This window comes from Erythrolamprus reginae, chromosome 10 (assembly GCF_031021105.1).
Source record: "Erythrolamprus reginae isolate rEryReg1 chromosome 10, rEryReg1.hap1, whole genome shotgun sequence".
NCBI classification, from domain to species: Eukaryota; Metazoa; Chordata; class Lepidosauria; order Squamata; family Dipsadidae; genus Erythrolamprus; species Erythrolamprus reginae.
Genome location: NC_091959.1, coordinates 49833308 through 49855783, shown reverse-complemented (window position 1 = coordinate 49855783; position 22476 = coordinate 49833308). Strand labels below are relative to the sequence as shown.

Here is a 22476-nt window from a genome sequence, read left to right as displayed (position 1 = left end):
CAAATGAGGACCCAGACTGTTGGGGGGCAAGAGGCCGACACTATAAAGCCCTTAGAGGGGGCTGGAAAAGCACTAGGAAGCGGGATATAAGTCTGAAGGCTCCGGCTCCTTTATTCCTCTCCCCGGCAAAGCTGATGGGAAGAAAGCCCCCCCCTCCAGGGCCCCCCTCTCTTTCTGGCAGCAGCTTCAGGAGGCTGGCAGTAAATTGCAGGCAGGCAGACGGATCCCCCCCCCTGCAATCCTGCTGTGAATCTTGCTCACCTGGAAGTCCATAAAACACCCTTCCCTGAAGTTCAGCTCCCCCCCCTCGCTCCCCCCCCAGAATGAGTGATGGGCTTCAGCATGAAATACGGCAGCCTCTCCCTGACATCAAGATGGATGCTGCCCTCTGGGGGGGGGCTCTCTCCCTCCCTCCCAGGTGTCTCTCCTGGCACTCGGCTCTCTGGGGCAGGCGGGCAAGTCACCCGGGCTTCCTCTGCCCCAAAGGGCAGCTCCTGGGGGGCGCAGCGGTCACCCAGATCCCCCAGCAGGGCAGGAGAAAGTGGGCAGAAGGCAGGCTGGCACCCGGGAGCTGCTAGGTCAGGCGTCTCCAGTCCAGCTCCCCAGCCCTGTCCTCTAACCCCCCCAGGCATGGGGAGGGGGCTGCTTCTCTGTGCCCCATCCAGCCCTTTGCCAGCCTGGGAAGCTGTCTCTGTGCCTCAGTCTCCCCGGTGGCTTTGCTCTTCTCTGAGCATATACCAATGGGAAGCAATGCTACCCCCCCCCATCTTCCATCTCCCCCTGCCTGCCCCCCCCCCCAATTCAGCCAGGGCAGGTTTCACTCGAGTGCCCCCCTGCCTGGCTCCAGGTAAGGCCAAGGGCAGCTGACAGGCACCAGGCAGCCCTTGGCTTTCGAGAGGCACTCAGCCCCACCTCAAAGCCAGGCTGGCTGGGGATTATGGGCACTGAAGTGAGACTCTTCTGAGGGTGCCAAGTTGGAAAGATGGGCACAAGTAGCACCAACAACCTAGAAGGTTTATTGGCCCTTGGACCCCCAGGGACTCTGGGCAGTTGAAGGACCTCCTTTCTTGGACAGAGGGGAGCAGCCAAGGCCTCTGTACGTGCCCAGGAACCCCTCCATTTATGCCCCGTGTGGCTGCCTCCTCCCTCCCGCACCTGCTCTTATTAGCTGAGCAGCCCCCGGTTGGTTTTCCTGGAAACCTGATTTGTGGTGTTTTGATCCTGGTTACATGTGACACATTTTAATATCAGGAAGAGGAAAATCAGATTTGAAACCCAACCGCCACTTAATGAAGATGTTTGGAAATCGCACCCGGCTCTTCCCGAGGCTCCTTCTCCTTCGCTCGCCCACCAAGACGAAAGCCTCCGAGAGGGAATCTGGGCTGGTTATGCAAATCCAACCTTCTGTTTCCTCATAAATAAGGGATGGGCCCCTCCCCCTCCGAGCCTTCCAGAGGCCTCCCCACAGACTGAGGGGCAGGGGTGGGGGGGAGATGCCTTTGGATGGGAGCCCACTTGGAGGGACCTTCTGACGAAAGAAGGGAAGGCCCCCTTTTACTTCTCCAACTCAAGTCCTGGGCTTTGCAGGGTCAGTTTGGCAACCCAAAAGTTTGGGGTCAGCCCCCTTAGGAGAGATGATCCCACTGCCCTCTAGGGAGGGTCCTTCTGCCCCCCCCCTCCGGTCCTTCTTCCCTCTCCCCCCCCTCCACCCGGAGTCAGTGCCACCTTCCTCTTCGCGGGCTGGAAATCTTCCCTAATTTAGAAAAATGACCGCACGTCGCCTCCTGGCCCCACAACCGCTTCTGAAAATTTACTTCAAGGTCCACGGTTGCCAATGTCAAAAGTGATGAAAACCAATAAAAAGAACCAGTGCAGCATGAATGGCTCTCTGACAGGATTGCTGAAGAGATTTGGGGGGGGTCACCGGGGGGGGGGGGAAAGGAGCCAGGGGCTTCTGTCTGCACCCAGATGGATGGAGACTCCGTGTGGATTCCCGACTTCTGCTAAGAGGTGCTCGGAAGTGGCACTCAGAGCCCTCCTCCTTGGGGTGCCCCAGAGACCCCCCCCATGTTGCTTTCCCAGGGCAGGAGAAGCTCAGCCTGGAGCCCAGGCAGGGGGTCTCCCTCCTCTCCCCTCGAAGGCACCTGGAACAGTCCCTACGCCAAGCAAGGCCCAGGAGGGCTTAAGTGTTTTCCATAGGAAACTGGACCCAAGAACAAGGGGGCACAATCCGAGCTCAGTTGGGGGAAAGATCAGAAGCAACACAAGGAAATATGATTTGACTGGAAGAGTCATAGATGCTTGGAACAAACTTCCAGCAGACGTGGTTGGTCAATCCACAGCAATTAAATTGAAACCTGCCTGCGATAAACATAGATCCATCCTAAGATAAAATACAGGAAAGGGCAGATGACCAGGAGGTCTTTTTCTGCCCTCAATCTTCTAGGTTTCTATGTTTCTATGTTTCTTCCGCAGGGGCTCTGCGGCCACCCCCCACCCCCCAATTTTCTGCCTGTCCTCCCGCTTTGTCCCTATTGCTCTCAGCACCCACTGAGTCCAGAAACGCCCCCCTCCTCTCCTGGACCCCTTGGCCATCTCTAGTGGCCCCAAGTGGCAGGGCTGGGAGGGGGGTCCAGGGAAGGTTAGGGGAGACCCCGCCAGGATTTCCACCTGAGAAGCATTATAGGGAAGGGGCTACATCTCCCCCCAGTCCGTATCAGCTTTGAGGAGGAGTTCTGCTTGCGTTTGTGTTCTGCGGGACCCCCGTCCCTTGCTGTCCCCCCCCCAACGCCAGCCTCTGGCCCCCTCCCCCTTAACCTGGGGAGAAACTAAGCAGAACTTTAATTTTAATGTTCATTGAGCATGGAAGCACCACGGCAAAAATCAATTTAATAACCAATATTTGCAAACGGAGCCTGAAGGAAAAGTGGGGCAGATTCTGTCTGGGGAAAACTCCTCCTAATAACGTTTAGATGGGGAGTGGGAGTTCACACACACACACACAGAGACACCCCTGAAGCTAAGGGCTGATACTTCTCAATCTCTTAGCTCTCCAACCTGAGGAACTGGGCAGCCTTTATTGGGTGGAAACATCACCACAAGGTAATCCCTGCCTTGTTCCCTTCTGAGGAACAGCTTCAATGGGCCGAGGGGACTTTGGGTGGACTAAGCTGGGACAGAGGCCTCCCATCTCCCTCGTGGGAAAGCTGAAGTTCTCCGAAATCAAAACAAAGTCGGATTTCAGAGTTTGCTCTGCCGGCTGGGTGGGGAAGTCCTGGCTGAGCTGGCACCGCTCCGTCCTGCCGCGGGATGGGCTCCCTGAGCAGCTCTCCATGGTCCTGATCCCCCCAATCGGCAGATTCCCCTGAAACGCAGGTCTGGTCTTTTCTTTTTTCTTTTAAATTTTTTTTATTTAATTTTAAAAAAACAAACACTAAACAGCATCATCATTAAACTTCCAATAAACATGTATATAAATGCCAAGAAAGTAAAAAGAGCAGAAGAGAGAAAGGAAGGAGAGAAACAAGTAGGAAGGAGGGAAGACGTAAATAAAAGAGACATTTGGGGCGTTTCCCCCCCGTCTCATTCAGTCAGAGATTTCCACATTCTCAGCCTATTGTAGTCAACGGGGGTCTTTTCATGGGAGTGAGCCAACACCAGAATGGCTGCAGGTTGCACGAAGTGGCCGGAGAGGGTTGGAATCAGACCTCCCGCCTCCCTTGGCACTGATGTGGTTGCCTGGCCAGGCTGTGAAATGTCTACGGGAAAGCCACCGAGGTCAAAGGTCACCAAAAAGACCCCACCTCTCTCCCCAAGCTACCAATCCCCACACCCACTCTCTCTGCCTCCTGCTGGCCTCCCTGCAAAGGGGGTCTCGCCCCACACCGACTCATGGCTTTAACCACCCCGAAGCCCCCCCCCAAGAGAAGGAATCCCCTCCCTCTGGAGCGATTGGGTCTTGCAATGATTGCAGAGTCCGGTCACTGCCCAGCCTGTCCAGTTGGGGGGAAGGGCCTCTTGCCCACCCAGCTTCCTCCACCAGCCTCGACTCCCACTCCTTGCAACCCAGAATGTGGGGAGGGGTCTTGGGGCTGCTGTCCATTTCTGCCCTTCTTCTTCTTCTTGGGCCTTTCAATGTCCCCAGCGTTAAACTTTCCTGGTGGCTGCTCACTTTCGCCTTTTCCGCCCTGCTATTCTGGCCTTCAGGGAGGAGACTTTTGGGGGTCTGGGTGTTGGGAAGCCCCCCCTCCCTGGGGCTTATTTGTGCGCAGTGCCCCTGCCTAGTTTACCGCCAGTGACACCCAGATGAATAGCCCCTGTCAAGCGTCCCCAGTCCTGCAAAGAGACGGTGTCGGTGTGATTTATGACACTATCTCTGCAAGGCTCTTCCCACATTTGGTGGGCAAGCAAGCATCCCACCCCCCACCACGCAAATAGCGCTTCCCTCCTCCTCCTCCTCCTCTCCATCCATCCCCCCAACACTTCTCTCCCTGGGGGGGCACAGGAGAGGGGAGGCAGGCCCAGAGAGAGGGGCTTCCCCACAGATGCCCCAAGGGGAAGGCCGCCCTGGGGGGGGGGCTTGGCTGATGGGATGCAGCTCATAGACCAAGGGAAGGGGGCCCTGCCTGGGGCCTTGGCCTGGACCTCTCTTGCATGGGGCAGCATGGGGGGTGGTCTCCCATGGTGTGAGGGATGCCCCCAGCCCAGCAGTGCCCCCCAAGGACCCTCTCCGAAGGGCTGGCTTCCCAGCACTGCTCTTCCCTCCTTCCTTAATAATAGCCATAGCACTTGGACTTACATACCACTTCACAATGCTTGTCCAGCCCGCTCTAAGCAGTGGACAGGCTCAGCCTCTTATGCCCCCAATAATCTGGGTCCTCATTTGAGCCCCGTGGGAAGGAGGGGAGGCTGAGTCCACCTGGAGCCAGTGGCAGGATTTGAACCGCTGAACTACAGCTAGCAGTCAGCAGAAGGAGCCTTAATTAAATCGTTACTGGAGCTGCTTGAGGGAGTGGATTCTTGGACCACCAAGCCCCTCCCTCCCCAGCCCTCCAACTCCCAGGCTGAGGGGGGTGGGGGCTTCAGATCCTGACCCCCTTCGTGCCCCCCCCAGGCCTACTCAGCTTGGATGCCAGGGCCCAGTGGCGCTTCAGTGGTGGCTCCTCTCTGGAGCAGCGCAGCCGGTGCTGAGTGCCGCTGGTTGCCAGGGTAATGGCGTGTGCCCGGAGGCAGCGATGATGCCTGGGTTCTCCCGCGGACCCATTACCATAAATTCCCCTGGAAAGATTTACTGGGGGCCGGAAAAAACTGAAGGAGCTGAAGGAGGAGCAGCCTCAGCAGGAGGGGCCACGTTAAGAACCTAAGAAGGGCCCTGCTGAATGGGGCCAAAGCCCCTCGAGTCCATTTGGACACTGAGTAGGCTGACTCTGTGGGACCTAGGACTCATGCGGCAGGAGGCGGTCCGGCAAGTACATACTTGTAAGCCCCCCCCCTGAGCCCTCTGCACTGCTCTCTTGGCAGCCTCTTCTCCCCCCCCTTATTCCCCCCCCCACCATCTGCAGCCAGAGGGGTCCAGGCTCCGAATCAATGAAATGTTAACAGCCAATTAACCTTCAAGGGACAACAACCCTTCAGCCAAGACGCCCCGGGCTCTGCACCCGTCCAAAGGCTCCGTGCCCCTTGCGCGGGTCTGGAGGGCAGGCGGGCCAGCTGGCAGGGAGGGAGGGGCAGGGGACCCCCCAGCCCACCCCCTCAAGACCCTCGGTTCCCTCCCACCCATTTCAAAAGGGGCCTTGGAGGTGGGACCAGGAAGCTGCAGGCGCCACCACAGCAGGCCCCGAAGGCTGCTTGGAAGAATTTTCATCCGCTGGACACTTTAATTAAGAAAAGTTCTAGGGGACTCAAGATCCTCCCCCCTCCCCACATCTCACAAGCAGAGTTTTTAAAATGCATTGAATCCTATTTTTTGAGACCAGAATGATAGGCAACAGCTTATACGCTGATGGGATAGAAATAACACAGTCACTCCTTCGTTAGCAATAGCTGGAGCCCTTAGACTTATACACTAGTCCCTCACCTATCGCTGGTGTTACGGTCCAGACCCGGCCGCAATAGGTGAAATCCGCGATGGGGAATTTATCGACTGATAGTACTTATTTAAGTATTTATATTGTAATTGTTTGGTAAGTTTTCATTGTTTGAAGTGTTTATAAACCCTTCCCACACAGTATTTATATTAGATACAGTATTTAAATACAGTATTTACAATTTTAGATATTTTTTTTTAAAAAAAACACCTGCCGATCGAGTTCTGTGGGCTGTTTAAATCTGCCAGTCGACTTCCTCAGAAACCCGCGATGAAGTGAAGCCGCAGTAGGTGAAGCGCGGTATAGCGAGGGATGACTGTAGACCACTTCCTGGTGCTGTTACGTCCCTCTCTATCTAAGTGGTTTACAGAATCAGCCTCTTGCCCCCAACAATCTGGGTCCTCATTTGACCCACATCTCTCTCTCTCTCTCTCTCATCTCTATCTGGCAACAGCACTTTGAATGTTCACGCTAAGCCATGATTCATAAACCACACTGACTGGGGATTCACCACCAAACCAGCTTCTTGGCAAGAACGGCTGAAGTTCGAGTTTCCCTCCTCCCTTTCCCCCACTTTCTCCCTTTATCTCCTGCCCCCCAACCCCCTCTTCTGTCAGCTGTGTTAACCTAGAAACCTAGAAGATTGACGGCAGAGAAAGACCTCCTGGTCCATCTCGTCTGCCCTTACACTATTTGCTGGATTTGATCTTAGGATGGATCTGTGTTTATCCCAGGCATGTTTACATTCAGTGACTGTGGATTGACCAACCACGTCTGCTGGAAGTTGGTTCCAAGCATCTACTCCTCTTTCAGTCAAATAATATTTTCTCCCATTGCTTCTGATCTTTCCCCCAACTCACCTCAGATTGTGTCCCCTTGTTCTTGGGTTCACTTTCCTATTAAAAACACTTCCCTCCTGGACCTTATTTAACCCTTTAACGTATTTTAAATGTTTTGATCATGTCCCCCCTTTCCCTTCCATCCTCCAGACTGGACAGATGGAGTCCATGAAGTCTTGGTATTGGCCGGCGTGGGAAGAGCATCTCCAAACCTGCCCCTTCCTTTCCAGCCCCACCGGCTGCTCCCCCCCCTCCACTTTGCTTTCTGCCGACAAAGCAGGGTGTGAACCCCCCCCCCTATTTGTGTCACTCCCCACCTGCCACCGTGAATCAAAGGCTCTGAGACGCACACGCCACAGCCCTTTCTTCTCATATCAGTAATGCAATTTCCAAGCTACATGGTGACAATGGGGTGTAATTAAGGTGTCAATATATCATTTAGCCTTTTCAGCGGGAAAAAGGAGGATGCCGAAATCTCCCTCCGTGGAGGAGAGGAACAATGAAGGGGGGGGGGGGGGAGCCACAGCAAAGCTGGAGTTGGCAAGGACAGAAATATCTTTCCCACCCGCCTCCCTTCCCCCTCCTCCTCTGCTTCACCTTGCAGGACGGGGCCAAGGACAGCGAGGCCCTTCAGCCCCACCATGAAGGGGATTCTGGGCTCGCAGGTGGGTCACTTAAGTCCCAGCAGAGGCTCCCACCAGCGTGGCTCCGGGAGGGGAACACACAGCTGATCTGCCTCCCCGGCCCCACCACCAGCTCCCCTCTGGGCTGCTCCAGGTCCTCATTGTGAGACTGGAGGGTAATTCTGCCCCTGACCAGAGAGGGCGCAAGGGGTCCATCAAAAGAGCAGTGGCTCCACCTGCTGGCAAGCAAGGATATTTTCAGTGGCATCCATGCTGCAGATTCATTTCAACAGCCGAGACCCCCCTCTTTCAAACTTGGTCTAAATGGATGGGGCACCTAGGAAACTTTTTGCCCCCCCCCCCAAGTGAGGTGGTAGGGCAGTTTAGAGTGAGCCAGCTCTGCCGGTTGACGCCCAACTGTTGCTCTTAGAATGGAGGGCCAGCAATTGGGGGCTTCGGCCTAGGAATTCTTGAAGGGAATGCAGCATCCAACACCCCCCCACCAAGAACCCCCCCCCTCCTGGCTGAGAGAACGGACTCCAAGCAGAGTGGACCTGTGTCCAGCTGCCTCAGCCTCTTCCTCGCTTCTCTTCTGCTGGGGGTCCCCCTCTCGGCCTCAGCTGGATCTCTTTTGGGAGCCCCCCACAGGGCTCTCTGCCCACCTCCCCTCCAGCCCCCATGCACTGAGTGCCCCCCCTTCCTTGGAGGCAGCCTGGCTGCTCATGTGATGTACTTAATAAAAACAAATTAACCTGCATAAGCATTAATTTCCCAGCTACACATACATCCTGCCCTCATTAGAGTCGCGCTCCCAGGGGCCCAGGAGTTCTGGCACACGGTAATGAGGGCGCGCGGGAGGGAAGCCCCCCCCTTAATGGGATTTATTTACTGCAATTGCCATTCAAGGCACACGGCCCCAATCCAGGAGGGGGCCGAGCCAGCTGGGGGGCTGCAGCCGGGCCTCCTGGACGCCCCTCCAGCCCCCAGCCCAGGAGATCCTGCATGGGGGAGTGTGTGTGTTTGTGTGTGTGTGTTGAACAAGCTGCTCTAACCACTGCGCATCACAGGCACAAATAAGAAGCAAGGAAAGAGCTCCACTCACTCATGCAGAATTGGGAAGACCACCAGCTGCCAATGTTGGAAATGTTGCGTCACCTTGTTGTCTCCTGCACAATGTGTGAGTTTTGGGGGCACCTCCCCACTCCGAGTCATCTCTCCTGGAGCAACATTGAGGAAATGGCCCAGATTCATAGTCTCTGTGCTCACCAGGAAGGTCCCCTTAAAATGCAAACAGGGAAAAGGAGGCCACGAGTTGGACGTGGGTTGGTAGGAAAGTGGCTCCCCTCCACAGCCAAATCTCGACTGCCCCTGTGGCACACACACACAACCTGGCACTAGCGAGCAACAGATTGTGGCGCAAGAGGCAGGTGACCGAAGTGGGGAGAGGGGGCCTTCCACGAATAAAGGCTGATTAGCAGGAAAGCCCATCAAAGCAGAACGCTCCCTAATGGAGAAAGGGGCCAAGGGGGGGGAGGCTCCTTTGACCCCCCCCCCAGTGGTCTCCCCTGATCAGAGCTTCAGGAGGGAGGGGCTGCCAACGCAGGCACACAGCCCAGCCCTCCCCTGCAACAGGCTGAAAGGACTACCGCTCCCATTGTCCCCAGCCTGGCCAGAAGGGCCGATGGGACACCTGGTGGGTGAATCCTGCTGGAAGCCCAGGCCGAAAGTTTCAGGGAGGGGGGAGGAGGGGGAGCAGACCCCCTGACATCAAGCACAATGGCCAGTTAAGCACACCAAATGAGAACCCAAACACTTGTGGGGGGAAAAGTCCACTGATGCTTTTCGGGGTTTTATTATTATTGAATTAAGAGTCCATATGTCTTTGGTGGGCTTCTTTCAAGCGTCCGGTCTTATTCAAAGCCGCCTCCGGGTCCTGACAACCTTGCTGATGGAAAGGCTTTGAGACCTGTCAATGGCCGATGTAACTGGACACGGATCAGAGGGAGGGGAGGGCTGGGGGCCCTTTTGTTCAAGCCTTAATGAGGCTGCCTGGGGGGGGAGACCCTTCCCCAGGGCCCCAGAACTCCAGAGCATTGAAAGGGATGTTTTGAACCCTCCGTGTTTAAGTTTGCACCCAGAGATGAGACTTGACTTGTGCTTAAACATAGAAGATTGACAGCAGAGAAAGACCTCCTGGTCCATCTCGTCTGCCCTTCTACTATTCCCTGTATTTTATCCTAGGGTGGATCTATGTTTATCCCAGGCATGTTTCCATTCAGTTCCTGTGGATTGACCAGCCACGTCTGCTGGAAGTTTGTTCCAAGCATCTACTACTCTGTCAAACAATATTTTCTCATGTGGCTTCTGATCTTTCCCCCAACTAGCTTAAATCCCCCCTTGTGCCTTCTGCCCTCCTTCTCTGCCTCTCTCTCTCTCCTCCTCATCCCTTTTTCTCTCCTGCTTTCCATCTTTTCTGTGTCTCCACTTAGGGCTGATCAGTCGAGTCCATTTCTAGCTGATACCCACGTAAATTGATCGTCCTCTTTTATCTGAAAAGACCACTCAAGTCCGGCCGATCTATGTAAGCAGCACATGACTAAGTAGCTCTGGCTTTGCACGATTTCATGGCCTCCCTCTGAGTTTTGTATGCTGCCCCGAGTCTACGGAGAGGGGCGGCATACAAATCTAATTAATAATAATAATAATAATAATAATAATAATAATAATAATAATAATAATTTTCCCATTATTTTTCTTTGCGCCTTCCGTCAAGGGCGCAATGCGCTTAAGGGAGAGAATGGAGGCAGCATTTGGGCTTCAGTCTTCCAGGGTCTCCTTGTGCCTCAGAAACTCAGACGGCCCCCTCTTCCTCTGCAGACCCCAGACTCAAAACCAGCAGTGGCCCTCGGCTCTGACCTCTGGCATGGACAAACTGTGACCCTCAGGACACTCCTTCCACCAGGTCTGGCCCTGGGTTGAATCCACCTTCTCAGGTGTGGCCTTCTTGGGCGATGTCCACTGGCTTAGTGGACATCCCCCCCTTCGACCACCACCCTTGCCTTCGTGCAGAGAAAGAGCTTTTGAATACTGCCTGGGTTTGGGTGCCTCAGTCCCCTGGCCGAGGAGGGGCAGCAGTCGAGGGTTGAGCTGCCCCCTCCAGCCACGCTGTGCCCAATGCTCCAGCCTCCAATGAGCTCCAGGAGGGCTGAGGAAGGGTCCCGGTTCTCCTGGGGGGACGGTGGGGTGGCCCTTGCTGGAAAAGGCAGCAGGGCAGAAAGGGGGTTGGAGGAGTGAGTGCAGGGAGAGCGAGTGCGCAAGTGACGCTTTGCAGGATTGATGCTCACCACCCCCTCCTCTTCCTCCCCCCTCCTGCCCCTTGCAAAGAGGGTGGCATGGCCCCTGCTGCCCTCTCTGCCTCAATGCCCCCCCAGAACAGCTGGGGAGGGGGGTGTCTTTCTCCAGCCCTTTCATGGTGCACACACACACAACAAACACACACACACCCGGCCGCTTCCCTCCGCTTTGCCTTGGTGCCTGGGTGTGATTATTCCTGCTAATTAGAAAAAAGAGGCAGGAGAGAGAGGTCCTTGTCTAATGGCAGCGTTGGGGGGGCTTCTACTTCACACCCCTCTGCGCCCGTTGTCAGCTACTTCACAACCTTCGCTCCTGCTGGACCATTTGGTGGAGTGTTAACAGGAGCTTTCCATTATGTAATCAGCCGCCATAAAAGTCGGGGAGGGGCCTCAAAGGAAGCAGCCCAGCCCAGCCCCCCCTGCACTTGGGGAAAAGGAATCCTCCATCTGAGTCTTGCATTGGCAGTTCTGGGTTAGCAAAAACTTCAGAAGAGAAGGATTTAGGGGTCGTGATTACTGACCGTCTCAAAATGGGTAACAGTACAGTCAGGCGGTAGGGAAAGCGAGTAGGATGCTTGGCTGCATAGCTAGAGGTATAACAAGCAGGAAGAGGGAGATTATGATCCTGCTATATAGAATGCTGGTGAGACCACATTTGGAATAATACTGTGTTCAGTTCTGGAGACCTCAGCTACAAAAAGATATTGACAAAATTGAACGGGTCCAAAGATGGGCTACAAGAATGGTGGAAGGTCTTAAGCATAAAACGTATCAGGAAAGACTTCATGGACTCAATCTGTAGAGTCTGGAGGACAGAAGGAAAAGGGGAGGACATGATTTAAACATTTAAACATGCTAAAGGGTTAAATAAGGTCCAGGAGGGAAGTGTTTTTAATAGGAAAGTGAACACAAGAACAAGGGGGCACAATCTGAGGTTAGTTGGGGGAAAGATCAAAAGCAACGTGAGGAAATATTATTTGACTGAAAGAGGAGTAGATGCTTGGAACAAACTCCCAGCAGACGTGGTTGGTCAATCCACAGTAACTGAATTGAAACATGCCTGGGATAAACAGATCCAATACAGGGAATAGTATAAGGGCAGACTAGATGGACCATGGGGTCTTTTTCTGCCGTCAGTCTTCTATGTTTCTATGTTTCTAAGAGAGGGGGCTTCCAGGCAGGTGGAGAACTTGCTCTTCTCCTCCTCCCCAGGGAACGAGATGGAGCCTCCCTGTGCAGAGGCAGTCTACCTGCGCTCTCTCTAAGCGGAGGGTGAAGGGATCGGGAAAGGGGGACCACCACGAAAGCTCAGATTATCTGGGATCGGAGGAGATACAAGCTAAGGGGGGGGGGGTTGCTGGTGCTTCTTCTACCCTTCCTTTCAGTGCCAGGATGTAGGGTGGGGGCTATACTCTCCTGCCCCTCCTTTCAAACTAGTTGGCTAGAGTCCCATCCAGAAGCAGGTCCAAACCAGGACCCTCTGGCCAGAAATAAGTTCATTTCTGAAGGTTATATATCGCAATGCAGGTAAACGGTCTGTAACCATGGGAAGAGGCCATCGATGTGAGCCATAATCAGCATGTAATCGTGGGTTTGCTAATTGTACTGCAACCTGATTGGCTGTAACCTATATAAAGAGGAACACCCTTGCATGGGTGTGGGTTTTTACAGAGTGGTTTGTAGTTAGTGGTTAGTGCTTAGTGGTTGCAGTGGTGGATATTTTAAAAGTTATATACTAGTATTGTATGATAGGTTATTTAGAGAAGCAGTTTCATAAAAGAGAAAGTAAAACATATTTTTACAAGAAAACCTGCTGTTGCGTTTCATCCAAGACTTCAATTAGGTATAGTGGTTAATTGTGGCTACTTGGTGGCTTAACTTCTGTGTACGCAAAACTCTCTCTGCCCAACAGGTTATGGGCCACGTAGCTCTGCCCAACCCCTCCGCCCTTCAGTGGTCCTGGGGAGGCAGCCCCCTCCCAGATCCAGGGCTCCCGGCTGGCCAGCACTTCAAGGCCCCTCACCACGCAGCTTCCGGCTAATCAGCTCAGCTTACGCAGACGAAAACAAACGGGCGGGCGAGCGAAGAGTCCAATCTGGTGGCTTTGCGATGACCTACGGTGGGGGCGCCCAGCTGCTCATTTGTCTGGAGAAGCAGCGACCGAGGTGTCAGGCGCAGATACGGACAAGGCCTCCTTATCTCTCCGAGCACACACGCCGGCGGCTGGGCTCCCTCCAGGCTCCCAGCCACCCTGGCCGGTCATGGGCTCAGCCTCAGCCCTGGATTTGGAGGGGAGGGAGGAGACAGATGGTCTGAATCAGCTGCAATCGACCAGTGCTCCCCAGCTAGGGGCTCAGCCAAAGCCCCTCCACAGAGGCTAGCCGGCAACCGAGGGCTTTGCCAACATCATGCACTTCGGAAGGAAAAGGAATCCTCCATCTGAGTCTTGTATTGGCAGTTGTGTGTTAGCAAAAACTCCAGAAGAGAAGGATTTAGGCCAGGGGTAGTGATTTCTGACAGTCTCCAAATGGGTGAACAATGCGGTCAGGGGGTAGGGAAAGTGAGTCGAAGGCTTAGTTGCATAGCTAGAGGTATAACAAGCAGGAAGAGGGAGATGGTGACCCCCCTGTATAGAGCGCTGGGGAGACCCCATTTGGAGTAATACTGTGCTCAGTTCTGGAGACCTCGCCTACAAAAAGAGATGGATAAAATTGAACGGGTCCAAAGACGGGCTACAAGAATGGTGGAAGGTCTCAAGCATAAAACGTATCAGGAAAGACTTCATGGACTCCATCTATAGAGTGGGGCTTTCTCAGAGCTGAAGGGGCAGCAGGTCAGGAAGGGCTCCCGGTAGCAGGAGGCCGGTCCCAGCCGAGCTGCTAATGCACAGCCCACCCCAGAGGGTTTTTGGAGGAGCAGGAGGAGGCCTCTCCTGGCCTTTGACCTCCCTCCCCATCCTGCCCATTGAGTTTGCAGGCGGTCAAACTTGTACCCAGAGCCTCCCTGCGGGGTGGGCTGTTGGGCCAGGGATCTACCCCGCTGCACTTGGGGGAAAGAAGAGCGTAGTCCTCAGGGAATCAACCCGGATTTTCCACTTAGCTACGCTACCTGCAGCAAGGAGGGCCATGAAAACACACTGATGTATGCCAAACGGATACGGGTGTGTGTGTGTGTGTGTGTGTCCCAGGAAGGATGCCCACGAAGCCGTTCCAGCCATGAAAGGCTCTCCCCCCCTTTACAGATCAGAGGAAGTTAATTTCCTGCCCCCCTCCCTCCCCAAAAGGAGGTCTGGCCCTCCAACTGGAAAGCAGGCGGCTGCCTCTGAGGCTGGAGGCTCCCTTCAGCCATCCGCTGGGGTGGAGGGGCCGCCAGGCTGCCTCCTGCTGTGACCCCAGAGCCCCCCCCATGCATGCCGGTTGTCACAAGGGGCCGGTGGGCACCGAAAGCCTCCCGAGGCCTCCTCCTCTTCCTCTTCCTCCGCTGCTGCTGAGCCAGGCAGGCCAGCGAGGGGCTCAGCCGAGTGGAGCCACGTAAGTGCAATCCAGGGTGGACTCGGGCGATTTTCAAGCACAAGTCATCTTCATCCACCCGACAGGGAGTGAAATATCCCCCCACCGTCCGCAGTAAATCACAGCCGCCGGCCGGGGCACATAAACCATCCCTCTCCCGCTCAGGCCGCCCGTCCTCTGCGCTCCCTCACCTGCCTCTCCCCATAAATCACCCAGCAACCGGCTGCTGCCGATGACCCCCGAGGACTGTGGGGCCACCGGTGGATTTATGGAGGTTTGGAGGGTCAAGCTGCCCCGGGTGGCAGCCTCGGAGTCCAGAAGGAACCCGGTCCCCAGAACCCCCTGCGGGGCTGCTTCTGCTGTCAGATCCTGGCTGAGGGGTCCGGGCACAGGTGTAGAAGCAGGGCCCTTTTCTCAGGAGGAGAGCTTGGCACTCCCGGCCCATCATCCCCAGCCAGGAGACCAGGACCACCTTCCTCTCCTTGCAGCACAGAGCCCCTTCCTCCAGCCTGTGGGGCCGGCAGCCTCTCCCCTCTTGGTCCACCTGATCCCTCTCTCTTCCTCTTTTGAGGGGGATCAGCCAAGGGTCAGCAAAGGATCCAGTCCATGTGGCTGAAAAGCGAGAGGAGCCCGCTGGGTAAAGCGCTGGTGAGACCCCACTGGGAATAATACTGTGCCCGGTTCTGGAGACCTCACCTACAAAAAGAGATATGGATAAAACTGAACGGGTCCAAAGATGGTGGAAGGTCTTAAGCATCAAACTGATCAGGAAGGACTTCATGGACTCCATCTGTCCAGTCTGGGGGACAGAAGGGACAAAGGGGGACATGATCGAAACATTTAAATATGGCAAAGGGTTAAATAAGGTTCAGGAGGGAAGTGTTTTTAATAGGAAAGTGACCACAAGAACAAGGGGCCACAATCTGAGGTCAGTTGGGGGAAAGATCAAAGGCAACGTGAGAAAATATGATTTGACTGAAAGAGTAGTAGATGCTTGGAACAAACCTCCAGCAGACGTGGTTGGTCAATCCACACAGGAACTAAATTTAAACCTGCCTGGGATAAACATAGATCCAGGGCAGACTAGACAGACCAGGTCTTTTTCTGCCCACAATCTTCTAGGTTTCTGTGTTTCTAGGAGCCCACGGCTGATCCTGAGGCGCCCAGGGACGGGTGGGGGGGGGAGTCCCTGCCTTCCTGGTGGCGGCAGAAGGCGAATCAGCACCATGCCTTCCACGCCCCCCCCTCGTGTGGCTGCATTTGGGGAGACGTGATTCCCGATGACAGACAAGGGCAATTATCGGTTATCCACCAGTAGTTTTAGCCTAATTTCATTACGGCTGCGCAATTCTTCCCCGGCTACTAGTCTATCAATGTCGCCCAGAAAGGATTAGCCGGCACTTTCTTCATCTTCAAATGAATTTTAGCTGTCACTCCCTTCGCGAATGGAAGAGCGGGGCTGCCGACCCTCACGCAGGGAAGGGGACAGCCCGGCCGGAGACAGGGGGGGAGGCTCCCGGAATCCTCGGTGCCCCAGGAGGGACAGACGGACGGGCAGGTGGGCAGCAGAGAGGGCCCAGTGGGAAGCCTGGCCCCACGGATGGGTTACACACACACACACGCACAGCGGTTTCCTCACCACCTGGGCAGCCATACCACCAACATAGGCTGGACATCTCACGTACCTTTTCTCATTTGTAATTCCTTCTTTCCTTCCTTCTCTCCTTCCTTCTCTCCTCCCTCCCTCCCTCCATTCATTCCACTTCTATGCCACCCAATCCTGAAAGACTCAGGGCAGCTTACAATAATAATATAAATAGAATAGAATAGAATAGAATTTTATTGGCCAAGTGTGACTGGACACACAAGGGATAGAAAAATAGAAACACAGATAGATACAGAACAATAAAAAAAAGGTCGGATATAATCTACAACTAAAAAACCCCGTATTAAAAGAAACCCGTTAATTAGAACGCAGTCATAATCCCATCCATTAAATCCAGGGGTGGGCTACTGCCGGACGGGGGGAGGACGCAGTGGGGCAGCGGAAATGGAGCCCCACCCCAGAGCCCCCACTTTGCACTGAAGGGTGTTGAAAGAAAATGCACCAGCCTCGCCCGCAGTGGGGTGGTGGAGATTTTGGCAGCCCTTCGGTGCCTGTGTGGCCCTGGGTCAGTTGTAAGGACTCTTTGGGGGACCTCTGAGCATCACGCACCCCCCGGGGACTTTCCCTTCCTCCCTTTTTGCAAAGTGCTGCCTTAACCTTATGGTGTGACCCTTGGGAGCGCGATGCCCCTCCTGTCCCCCAGACCACACCAGGGGGGTGGGCTGGGGGGGATTGGGTTTCAGAGACAGCACAAAAAGGGCCAGCGAGGCAAACGTTGTGTCCTGACGGCGTCAGCAGAAAAATGCAATATAGGCTGAGATTTCAGCTGATCTCAGGGTGTTGCAGGAGGGGGGGGGGGGAGGCTCCCTCAGGAGGGGCAGGACCCCCAAATTGCTTGGAAAACTCAATAAAGCCATGGAGGGATGTCAGGGAGTGCGAACTCAGCAACCCTGCTTGGCTGAAGGAAATCTGACCTGTTTTGAAATCCAGCTGACCCGGCGGTACCACGACATTTAATCTCCCCTGGACGCTCCCCCCACCGGAAACATCTGTCCGCCTGCGCTGCTGCTTTGCTCTCTGTGCCTCCTAGTCAACCTTGAGACCCCCAGCCCCCCCAATAATTACTGACCCCCACTTCCGAGCCCCCAGCCTCTTCCGACCGCCCTCTCTGCCGCTCTGGAGAAACTCAATGGCAAATTATTTTTTTTTAAAGAATTATTTAAAGGAATTTCTTCGTATTCATAATTCATATTTTATTTCAAGACATCTGCTGCTGATTACATTACATTGAACTAAAATTAGATGAAGCTCTCAGAATGCAATTAAGCCCCTGCCAAAATCCCTGGCCCACCAATACCAGCCGAGCTCAGCGGGGGCCGTTTGGAGCCTAATATGTAATTAGGAGCTATTTTCTAGCTGTTTTTAAAGTCTGAAAATTAGCTGCCTTTATTAATCACACAGACAAATATAAAGCCAAGCCAATGCTCACCGAAATTTCTAAAAAGGATTTTTTTTTAATTATACACCACATTGCACCGAGACTCATTTTGAATGTTGATTTGTTGTGCACTGACATTTTGACAACTAGTTCTCAATTTGTCTGTCGTAGTTCGGCAACAACAAAGCCGACAGTAATACTTAACTTTCAAAACCTTCACGGTGCCATGGGGGGGGGGGGTTCTGGGGGGGGGCAATTCATGCCTTAAATCCATCACGGAGTAACAGGCTGCCACTGGTGCCCTTCCACGCTGGGGGAAGGAAGCCCCGGGCCCACCTGCCCTGTCTCACCCCCTCCCACTCAGGAGGGAGGGTCTCTCTGAAGCACACCCCCCCCCTTGGTCAAAAAGACATTCCCACCCCTTCAACAACGGTCGGCCTCCTCGCTGTTTAATGACACCTAATAATTCTGCTCACCGGAAACTACAAGGTGGCCCAGCTAATTCCAGACCCCTCGGCCAGACCCTGCCGGACAACAGCCAAGCCCCTTGACTCCCTCCCCCTGCGGAGAGCTTTGGGGTCCTCTTGGTGGCCCATCTGGAGTGGAGGGTGGGCCTCCATCCAAGAAAGGCTCCCTGTCAGGGGCAGAGACCTGGACCCTGCGATACGGCTTTTCCTCCTCCTCGTCCAGATCTTGGCTCTTGACCAGGGAGATGTCCGGCGTGGAGAAGAGAGGAGGAGCCTTCTGGGATACTCCAGGGAGTAAATGGCGAGAGGTCATGTAGGAAGTCCTCTCCTAGGACCCTGCCCAGTTAAGTTAGTTAGCTATTTATTTATTTTGTTTGTCTGTTTGATTTATATGCCCCCCCTCTGAGAACTCAGGGCGGCTCACAACATATGACATATAGCCTAATATTTTTATTAATACTGTTTCTTCATTGCTCATTTGACCCCTGTGACCATCATTAAGTGTTGCCCCACATGAGTCTTGATGGACATGTCTTTTCTTTTATGTCCACTGAGAGCATCTGCACCAAAGACAAATCCCCTGGGTGTCCAATCACACAATAAAGAATTCTATCCTATTCTATTCCATCCTCTATTCTATTCTATCCTATTCTATTCTATAAAAGGAAACAATGAAATACAATGGCCAAATCCAATGAATTAAAACTAGATAAATTAATCTAAAATCCCCAATTATGTTCAAAATCAATCGTACCCACTCAGACATCGACCATGCGTGACATTGGTCAGCCAGGGGGTCGAGGTCTAATTGTCCTGAGCCCGGCCACATAAATGAGTCTTAAGGCTCACAGGACAGGGCACCTTCTCCTAGATCGGATCTTCATCAACTCGGCTCTGACCACTATGTCACACTGTTAAAGAGTTGCCGGTCCTTCCACCCTGGGAACCAGGCCCACTTGGAGGGCTCTAGAAGTGTGTTGTGTGTTTGTGTGCGTGTGACCCATTTCCACAGGGGGACATCCTGACCCCTTCTCTAAGGCTAAGCCCTCAATGGCCGGGGGGGCTTTGGCTTAGAGGGTCGACCTAAAGGTAAAGCAGCCACGGCGGAATGTAAACCATGGCTTAAGTCTGTGCACAGAGTCGGGCAATTATGGCTTGGCGCAAAGTGTCAACTCCCACATGGCTTCCCACTGATGGGGCCACGTTCTTGCCCCCAAAGGCAGGATTAACAAGTGGAGATCAAACCCACAACATGCGCCCTGATGCAATGCCTTGGGGGGGGGGGGGCTTTGAGCCACACAACCTCCCCCAGCCCCCCCTCCGATCTCAGAGAGAGAGGGGGGCGCTTCCTTTCAGTTCCTGCTTTGGCATTTTCTCTCCTGACCCCTTTGCCCCCCTCTTATCGGCCCCAACCATTCAAAGCAGCCCCTGCTGACCTTCAGCATAAAACCATCTGCCCCTCCCAGCTGGGGTCTCCCACACCTGCCACTCTGGGGGAAGGCAGAAGCCCCCCCCTGGGGTGAACAGGGCAGGCAGGGCGTTGTGGACCCCCAGGAAGGGCCAGGAGGACCAGGAACAGAGGAGGAGCCCCCCCGGTTGGGCTGGGCTGTCTCCCACTTAAAGCCCCCACCCCTCCGATGGGCTTCTCCCCCCCCCCGTCCATCCCGATTCTGCAGGTGGGGGGAGACCGCTTGCCCCCTTCCCGCCCTCTTGGCAGTGGAGCATGGTTTCGGGGGTTGTGTAAAAGAGAGAGAGCCTTCCAGAGAGCTCCGGTTACCAGCCTGTTGCTCAATGATTCAGGGCCACAGTCTCTGTGTTGCCACTTTCATTTTTTGGGTACAATTTTGATGCTTTTTATTGGCACGTGGCTGAAAATCTTTACACAGAGCTGAGCAAATGTTTGGAAAAGTTGTCAACAACGTTTTGGTGTAATTGCCTGGCCACCCTCCCCCTTCATGGGGATGAAAGCAGCCCAGGGACAGAGCCAGGAGCGTGGTGGCCCCGGAGTGCCAACCCGGATCTTGGAAGACCCACCGATTCCAACTGTGGAACTCTGTCCCCTCTCCAGGATCCCCTCTCCAGCGGTTTCACTCGGGTTCTCCAGGTCTTGGTAGCCTCGCCCCCCCCTGCCCCCTCCCACTTACTTCACTGCTGCTTCGCTTCCTCCTGTGCTCTTCCCCCCCCCCCCACGAAAAAAGCCAAAAATACAATGGCCTCTTGGCGCAGTACCGGAAACTCGGCTTCTGCCCATGCTCAAAAGAAAAATAAAACCGGAAACCCCCCCCCCCCCGATGGTGGTATCCATGGACCAGCACCAACCCAACTGATTCTGTGATGTCATTGTGATGTCACCAGTGGATTGCTACTGGTTGAGGTGAACCAGTCTGAACCCACCTCTGGTGTGTGTGTGTGTGTGTGTGTTTGCTCAAATAAGTCAGCCCCCTCCCCACAAGGGACCTGCTCTATCCCTGATCAGAAGCCCCCCCCAGCTCCCCCTGCTCTGCCCCAAGAGAACCAAGGCCCCCCCTCCCAGGCAGTGGGGGAGCAGTCTCTGCTTGAGGGAGGGGAGACCCCAGCCCACTTTTGCAAGATCCTGAGACCCTTTAAGCCACATCCCCTCCATGGGTGGGTCTGTGCTGCCCTCTGCTGGTCAGAAAAGTGCCTGCGCCCACTGAAAAACCTGGCTCAAACCAGCTGCCAGTTCAGGCCAAGAGCCTGCGCCCCCTCCCACCCCCACCAGACCCCAGCAGTGGCTGTTGCTGGGAAGACCCCCCCCTCAGCCCAGGACAGAGAGCCAGAAGAGCCGTCTTTGACCCCAGCCTTTATTCAGAAGCCTGCAGACGGGGTCGCTCGCAACACCAGGGAAAGCTTGAGTTGGTGAATACAGCCAATACAACCGACCAGAGGTTACACGGGCATTCAGAAGTGCTAAGATTTCACTCCCTTTAAGCCCCTCAGCCCCTCATGAAGGAGGGAACCTGCCTGCCCCCCACCCCGCACAGGCCAGGGAATGCAGGGAAGCCATGCCTGCAATATTCCCCAGGAAGCATTAAAAATTAGGCCGCTAATAGCTCCGACCCCCAGAGCAAGCTTGCCAGGCAGTGTCAATTGCTGGGGGGTGGGGAGGGACAAGGGGGGTGGGCATTTCGGGGAAGCCACTGAGTCCAGGAGATACCTGGCAATTTGAGGGACCGCAACCTGGCAGTGTGGAAAAGGTGCAGGGATTCATACTCGTGTACCCAAAGACCCCCCTCCCCTTGTTAGCAGTAGAGCCACGTCAATGGTAGGAGAGTGGATAGGGAGATCCCAGATACCTGCCCCTGCCCCCCCCAGGTGCTTCAGCAGCCCCCACTCCTGCTGGAGGGACCTGCGCCCTTCCCAAACGGACTGACCGAGTCCCAACGGGCCGGCTTGGGAGTTGCCTGGATGTCCAGTGGGTGTCAGGGCAGGTCCCAGGCCGAGGGAGGCGGGCTCTTCGCGGCCACCATCACCTGCCCGTCAAGGCCTTCTGCACGTCCGCTTTCAGGCACGACAGGGAGTGGGCGCTCACCCCAGGGGCCCCGATGGCCGTCTCCCAGCACTCGAACCCACAGCGGGTCAGTTCTCGGATGGCGCCTTCCACCGCCGAAGACGTCGTTCCTGCCACGAGACGGTGCTGCCCAGTTAGGCACCGAAAATGTTCAGGTGTGGGTACAAAGCTGCCCCCACCCCCCAAGCTGGTGCCCCAAGCGGCATAAGAGCCACGAATGCCGGATGGAGAAAGGCAGGAACGTGGGGTCACAACGAGGCAGAGTCTAAGAACGGCCCCTGCTCCTGGCCCTTAAGGCAAATCCCCCAGAGGTCTTTCTCAGCCTTGACCACTTTAAGACCTGGGCTTCAACTCCCACAATTCCTCTGCCAGCTACTCCGGCTGGAGAATTCTGGGAATTGGAGTCCACAGGCCTTAAAGTTGCCAGGGCGGAGCGTCACCGCTTTAAACATCCAACTGAAAGCCAACATGGTTGTCTATATTTTAACAGCCGCCAGGATAGTTTATGCACAAAATTGGAAAGGGGAAAATATCCCCCCAAAAGAGGATGCAGTTAAAAAAATTCTGGACTGTGCAGAGATGGATCTGATGACAAGAAGGCTGAATGATCGAGAAGAATCTGACTTTTATATCACTTGGGATAAAGTTTATACATGGATAGATAAGAATAAAGGTGAAAATAAGGTCATGAAAACCGTATGAATATAATCAAATGTTATTGATATTTCTTGCTGTTTCCATTGTTGTTGGTTTTTCTTTTTTATCAATTGAACCTTATGTTTATTAGAATATGTAAACAAAATTATTTTCAATTAGAATGTTAGTTTGACTTAAAGATTTAAGATTTTATCCTTTTTTCTGTATTAAAAACTGACTTCAAGAAGAGAGGGGGAATTGTAATCCCAACTATGTGTTTAAATGTTTGTGAGTTTGTATGTCTTTTTATTGAAAATTAATAAAGTTTATGGGGAAAAAAGAAAAGAAAGCCAATATGCACCCAACAACTGTATATTATAACACACCTGT

The 22476-nt window shown here is 54.2% G+C and overlaps 1 protein-coding gene across 5 annotated transcripts in view; it reads right to left on the bottom strand.

The window, feature by feature from the left end:
• The window catches only part of LOC139173485 (mevalonate kinase-like), a 65563-nt gene that overhangs the window by 33975 nt on the left and 9112 nt on the right, over positions 1-22476 (bottom strand). For 3 of the 5 annotated variants that reach the window (XM_070763365.1, XM_070763368.1, XM_070763367.1), the window contains one exon: positions 20730-21560. The exons of the other annotated variants lie outside the window; for them this stretch is intronic. In XM_070763365.1, the coding sequence (XP_070619466.1) occupies positions 21409-21560 (152 nt within the window). In that variant the 3' untranslated portion in view covers positions 20730-21408. Of the gene's footprint in view, positions 1-20729; positions 21561-22476 lie in introns of those variants that run through there. 5 annotated transcript variants of the gene reach the window in all.